Source organism: Glycine max, chromosome 1 (genome assembly GCF_000004515.6).
Source record: "Glycine max cultivar Williams 82 chromosome 1, Glycine_max_v4.0, whole genome shotgun sequence".
Taxonomy (NCBI): Eukaryota; Viridiplantae; Streptophyta; class Magnoliopsida; order Fabales; family Fabaceae; genus Glycine; species Glycine max.
In genome coordinates, this window is record NC_016088.4 from 41,982,215 (window position 1) to 41,989,066 (window position 6,852).

At 35.1% G+C, this 6,852-nt stretch overlaps 1 protein-coding gene and 1 non-coding gene across 2 annotated transcripts; both read right to left on the minus strand.

The window, feature by feature from the left end:
* Positions 1 to 278: 278 nt before the first annotated feature.
* LOC121172719 (UDP-N-acetylglucosamine transferase subunit alg14-like) lies at positions 279 to 1,127 on the minus strand. Its single transcript, XM_041014647.1, has 4 exons — positions 906 to 1,127; positions 682 to 821; positions 399 to 447; positions 279 to 313 (listed from the first exon to the last, which is right to left on the minus strand). Exons 1-4 carry the CDS (start codon positions 1,081 to 1,083, stop codon positions 279 to 281), a joined length of 402 nt encoding a protein of 133 aa, XP_040870581.1. The 5' UTR covers positions 1,084 to 1,127.
* A 4,861-nt stretch (positions 1,128 to 5,988) lies between these two features.
* On the minus strand, positions 5,989 to 6,095 carry LOC112998059 (small nucleolar RNA R71). The gene has a single exon (XR_003263081.1). It is a non-coding gene; the product is annotated as a small nucleolar RNA R71 (small nucleolar RNA).
* Between the last annotated feature and the right edge of the window lie 757 nt (positions 6,096 to 6,852).

The following is a 6,852-nucleotide window of genomic DNA, read 5'->3' on the forward strand; positions in this document are numbered from 1 at the left end:
TAGAAGAAATGGAAAACAGAAAAGGACAAGTTAGATAGATATATATTGTCTATTTCCTGTCCCCAAATCTGCAACTGGCAAAAGTTTGAGATTAGCAAACCAGAAAGAATGGTAGAAATCAACAAAACATATTATCGATACCATTTAAAAAATACAGATATTTTAATTTAGTATTTAAAAATAATTTTCATCAAGGATAATGGCAGATAATTAAAGACTACAAAGTTCTTGTGGCAATAAGCTATTATTAGATTCCTAGATACAGTCATGTAACAAAACTATAAAGCACCAGACAACATTGCTTTGGATCTACCTATTCAAGCAACAGGTTGAATCATTAGCAGTAGTCATGCTTATAATCATCAGTCAAAGCCAATTATTGTGACATCTAAATATACAGGACTTCAGCCTATATACTATCTCCAAACAAAGAGTTCCATAATTTTCCTATAATTATCAAATGAAAGCATAAACAAAGTGTTGAACACCTATTTCTATAGCCATTAACATATTGATCCATATGTTGCAATAAAGGAGCACCAAGTTAAAAACTACCCAATTTATATTTTAGAACTCCCCCTCACCCCCACCAAAACACCCACACACACACCAAAGAAAAAAGAAGAAAAATATAGTTCATTGAATAAAAGGTACTTTGAGAGACATAGCAAAAAATAGAACCTCAGCAGCCAGGGAATTCTCCAACAACTGAGCTTTTTGAAGACTCATATTATCAGTAGCAACAACAATGTAGAATCTTGGATTAAACCTACCTTTCTGTAACACTGCTAGTAGATTAAGCATCTCAGCAATATGACCACCTACAGCAGATAAAACTATAAATTTGTGGAATTCTCATGAAATGTTTTGATATGGATGGAAAAGAAGGAAAAGAAAGTGCAAACCTGATCCTAAAATAATAAGGGTACTAAAAGGTTTTGAAGCCCTTTTGCTCAAGGGCTTGCTGCTACAGTATAAGACATAAAGGAGACGAACCAAAATCAAGGAGACAACAAAAACAGCACTTGAAAAGACAGCAATTGAAGATATGCTAGAGAAGCTGCAGCCATTGCTTTTATCCATTAGAGGTAGCTTCAAGATATCAGTCAGAGCTACAATTACATCTTCACTGCAGAATTCAGGAGAAAATAAATGTTGTAGATAATATTAGTTTCATAAGCATCTATTTATACTTACAAGTAAATAACTACATATATGGAAAAGAGAGACGCACTGCTAGAACAGACACTGCATACAAGACTAGATTTTGCATATACAAGTGTACTAGACTAGACAAAGGGCAGAAACAGAAATACAATTAAGTGTACATACACAAACACCACTGTTCTCCGTCTTCATCACCGTGTCTTGTCTTTCTCATGAAGAGTATACGCAGCAGAATAAGAAAAGGTGGAAGCATAGCTGGAGGTAATAGGAATTGCCGACATCGAAATTGGCAGAAGCAAAATGAAGAAGAAGAAGAACAAAAAAAAGTGAAGATGAAGCACGTTACATGTATGGTATGATGGCGTTAGCGATGACGGCTAAGGAACCCTAGAGGAGGAAGAGCATCAAGGAGGGCACCAGCGATAACGGCGAAACCCTAGAAGCGGAGTCGAAGAATGAGAGGGAAGTTGAAGTGTGAGAACGCGAGAGGTTGGAGGGAGAAAATGAAATATTAAAAAATGTAGAGTCATATTCTAAGGCGGTTTTTATAAAAACCGTCTTAGAATTACGGTCTTTTAAAGGCATTTTTCCGAAAACCGTAGTAGAGGTGTTGCATTTATTTACCAAAGTGCCATTATGTTCTTTCTAAGCCGGTTTTTCATCAACCGATGTAAAATGGTTGTCGTAAAATCCCACTTTTCTAGTAGTGTATCTGTTTGTGGGTTAGCATCTTTGAGTGTAGGAGGATCCCTAGGAACTTTTATATGTGTTTAGTCATCTTACTTAATATTTACCTTCGATACTTATTTACTTATGTATGGTGGCCATAGAGACTCATCTCAAATCTATGTATGTATATATGTATATATATACATATACATGATGGTATTTCAAAGATCTGAGGTGCTTTATTTAAAGTTTAATTATTTATACATATCAACTTATGGCTTTAAATGAAACAACATTTTGTAAATATGTATGTTGCATACAATTTCGAAAATAGATCACTTTTTTTCCAAGTTGATAACTTTCATTAGAAAAAAGAGGGTTGAGGAGCCTTCATGAAAAAATTTATTTCAACACTTATCAAAAGGTTTTGAATTCACTTGTTTATGAAGATAAATAAAAGGTATTTGAAGTGTATTTGTAAATCCAGATTTTAAGGTGTTACATTTTTCATTTCCTGCCTCCTTTCTTGTTCCATATTTTGGTGTTGAAGTGCATAATGTCATTCCATTCTAAATGATAAGAGAGTATAAATTTCAGATTCAAGATACATTACAATATATGACTTCTTACAATAACATGGAATTAGAAAATTTATTGAATAAAAAAAATTATACAAAAAATGTTTCATAAAAGTTTATATGTAACTAATTGTAAGGAGCATATAAGAATGATGACAAATATTGTTCATAACCTGTCCATATAAAGTTACATTTACAACGCCTGAATGCATATTAGCAGTGCCATAGATGAGATAACCTCTTTTTTCTATTGCAATGTTTGCCTTTTGGGCGTGAAGAGATTCACCACCATCATTTGTGGGAATGGTATACTCTACCTACAAGGAATTAGGAATTCACTTTTGTTACTCACTCTAATGTAGATTGAAAAGTCTTGATTTTTTTCCTACAAAGTACTATCTTTAATAACTTTTCCACTTGACAATCATGAATTAGTATTTTGGAAGCATTTGATCTCACTCGGTCGATGGAATCTAGTATGTAAACCTTAACTGGTACTTGGTATTTGTTCCAATCAACCCAACTTATTTTTTATCTTAAGGAAACCATTCTCTTTGAACCTTGAAAATCCTCTATTTGTTTGCATTGTAAGTTTTCATGACAACAAAAGAAACCTCCTTTATAATTTGTAGACAATGGTTGCTTATGTATATCCCTTGTGACATTATGAAAGTCCTTCGAGAGATTCATATGGTCACATCTACATTCAGTGCTAGGTTTTTTATCTTGTGCTCCACGTGTATCAATGGCCATGATGTTGAGCAACCATTTCTCTTCATATCCATTTTTAATTTTTGTAGGGTTACCTTGTTCTATAGCATAAGGCTTGAGAATGTTTGAGGTAGTTCCTTGTGATTCAACTCCAAATCCCAATAAAATGGGAGCATACCATCATTACATGTGCCTTCATTTCTTTGGTAAACAACATCCTCGTGACAGTGACTCTTAGGATTGGGTGACATAGTAATATTTTCATGGTACTTTATTGCAAACCCATGATGAAGGTAAGTTTCATATGAAGGTATAGAGTTCCCTTCTTGATCAACTAGTTCAACATCAAAACTCTTAATTCCCACATGACCTTTTGCTGCAATTGATCTCAGTCCCATTTCAAAACTCTTAGATACAAAAGTAGCTATCTTGATATGGTTTTTATGCTTGTGATATAGTGAACATGATGTACTTGTGATGTGTCATTATTTTCTCCTATTTCTTAACCTTTTTTGTCATCATTTTAATTACTGATTAGCCTTAATTGTCAAATTAATTATGCAGTTTTATCATTTGGGCCTACTTGACTAATTTTGTGTTTTTAATTTAATTTCAGGAGAATTATAAGCAATTGGGCTTGAATCCGGAATTGGGCTTGGACTTGAAGAGAGCAGACAATTTTATCTTATCTAGATTTTATTTCATCTAGATTTTATTTCGTCTAGATTTTATTTCATCCAATCTTATCTTATCTTGTCCAAATTTTATTTTATTTCGTTTATGGGCTTGGACTTAAAATAGATTTGTAAGCTTTGGGGTTGAGGACATATATAACAGCACCAGGGTTTTAGTTTAGGAGTTTTTTTTGGGAGAGGAGAATAATTTTAGGGTTTTGCAATTCCAGTTTTTATTACTGTTCATGCACACTGTTCACGTAGAATAAAATTCGTTTTTTGCAATTTCGTTTCTGCTTCAATCTATAATTTCGTTTTCTGCTGATTAATGGAAGGCTAAGTCTCCAGCGTTGTTTTCTCTTGAGGATCAAGCACAACTCTATTTGAGGTTTTGTTATTACTATTGAATAATAATCAATTTTTCCTCTTCACCAATTACTATGTATTTTTTGCTATTAATCCATGCATGCTTAGTTCTTGATTAATTGTCTCTGCGCTTAATTTACGTTCATGCTTAATGATCAGTTTCGTTCATGATTAATTAGTGTATGTGTTGCTTAATCACATAATGACAACCTTATGTTAATTTTCGCTTAGTAATTTAATTTAGGGTTGGATTAAGTGGTTGAACTGATTAAGGATAAATTCTCGTAACCTAGAATAAGAGACTTTCTTGTGAATCAAAGGGGAAATAACATGTTTTAATTCTGTTATTTTCTAATTCAAATTTGCTTGCTTTTTAATTTACAAAAACAAACAACCCCCCCCCCCCCAATTCATTACTATTTTATTACTATATGTTATGAACGTTTGGTTGACTATTGCTCGTTGGAAAACGACCTAGGATCACTTCCTAGATACTGCATTTTTAATGTTTATTTGATTCGGGTATGGCCTCGATCAAATTTTGCGTCGTTGTCCGGGAGCAGTGGGCCAAAGGTTCATAATAGTGTTTAGTTGTTTTGTTTTGTGTAGCGCTCTGTTTTGCATTTCAATCGCGTCCCCTGTTTAGCGACTGATTCAGTTGGTGTTTTGCTGTGAACAGTGATTAGCGATTGGGAGTTAGCGATTGATTTTGCAATTTAATTAGCGATTTTTGTTTTGATAGTTAGAGTTGTTATTTTTGGCTAATTTTTTGTGTGGTAGTTTCTTTTGATCCATATTTTGTGTGAAAAATACCAGGAGCACTTGGTGTGGTTGAATTTGAGAGAGACAAAAATTTTGGCAACTTGTTTTTAGCAAAACTTAAAACGGCCATAACTTTTGCTCTGGGTATTAGAATGACTATTATTATATATGCATTTGGGGTAGAAAAAATTTCCCATACTATGGCAACCCGGTTTAGCCGGTTGGGGTCTCCCAAACTCGAAAAATCAGTTGTTTACTAAGTTTGTTTTTTTTTTTATTTTTCAAGTATTATTGTCCTATTTTTCTAAACTTTGCTTAGGTAATTTTCATAGTTAGACTTTTAATTTTTGTTTGAAATTTTTTGTGATATCTTTTCATGATTTTAGGATGTTCCTCACAAAATTTCAGCTCATTTTGATATCGTTTGAGTATAGCTGTAGTTTTACCCCCTTGTTAGGTGCTTGTTGAGAAACACATTGTTTGCTACATATAGTGCATGACTAGGGGCAATCCAGGTGATTTACAACCCTTTGATCCTGAAATAGATAGAACCTTTCATAGATTAGTTAGGCATAGTGTGCATCCTAGTCATTCTGTGCATTTTGAGCATTTTGAGCATTCTGTTGAGGGTGATTCTAAATATTTTGATTTTGAGCATTCCATTACTAATTTCATATTGAGAACATGGCTCAACCTCCACCTCGTGAGAGGACTCTTAGGGAGATGGCTACACCTGATTTCACTTATGAAAGCTTATGCATTCAATATCCTGATGAGAGTGTTCCATATGTTCTCAAGACTGGACAAATACATTTGTTGCCCAAGTTTCATGGTCTTGCAGGTGAAGATTCTCATAAGCATCTTAAAGAGTTCCATATTGTTTTTTCCACCATGAAGTCCCCTGATGTCCAAGAAGATCATATCTTTCTAAAGGTTTTCCTCTTTCTCTGGAGGGAGTGACAAAAGATTGGCTATACTACCTTGCTCCCAGGTCCATTTTCAGCTGGGATGACCTTAAGAGGGTGTTCTTGGAGAAATTCTTCCATGCATCTAGGACCACTGCCATCAGAAAAGACATTTCAGACATCAGACAACTTAGTGGAGAAAGCTTGTATGAGTACTGGGAAAGATTCAAGAAATTATGTGCAAGCTGCCCTCACCACCAGATTTCTGGTCAACTCCTTCTTCAATATTTCTATGAAGGACTTAGCAACATGGAGAGAAGTATGATTGATGCTGCCAGTGGTGGAGCTCTTGGTGATATGACCCTCGCTGAGGCTAGGAATTTGATTGAGAAGATGGTTTCCAACTCCCAACAATTCAGTGCAAGAAATGATGCTATTGTCCTTAGAGGAGTCCATGAGGTGGCCATACAGATCACCATATAGATCTTTGTCCTTCTTTGTAGCAATCTGGAGTCAATGAGCAACCTGAAGCTTATGCTGCAAACATTTATAATAGACCTCTTCAACAGCAAAACCAACAACAACAAAATCATTATGACCTTTCAAGCAATAGATACAATCCAGGTTGGAGGAATCATCCAAATCTGAGATGGACAAGTCCTCCACAACAACAACATCATGTCCCTCTTTTCCAGAATGCTGTTGGTCCAAGCAAGCCATATGTTCCTCCTCCAATGCAGCAACAACAGCAGCAGTCACAACAAAGACAACAAGCAACTAAGGCTCCTCCTCAACCTTCCTTAGAAGAGTTAGTGAGGCAAATGACCATCCAGAATATGCAATTTTAGCAAGAGACAAGAGCCTACATTTAGAGTCTGAAAAATCTGATGGGGCATATGGCTCCTCAGTTGAACCAAGCTCAGTCCCAAAATTCTGACAAATTGCCTTCACAAACTGTGCAGAATCCGAAAAATGTGAATGCCATCACCTTGAGGTCTGGCAACCAAATTCAAGTGCCTC

Bases quoted from the DNA above. Each gene is read 5' to 3' on its own strand.
- LOC121172719 (XM_041014647.1), bottom strand. From the start codon at position 1,083: ATGGATAAAAGCAATGGCTGCAGCTTCTCTAGCATATCTTCAATTGCT. The intron at 822-905 runs GTTTGCACTTTC...TATCTGCTGTAG, and splicing joins CCTTATTATTTTAGGATCAG to GTGGTCATATTGCTGAGATG. The intron at 448-681 runs GTTCTATTTTTT...TGATAATTATAG, and splicing joins AGAATTCCCTGGCTGCTGAG to GAAAATTATGGAACTCTTTG.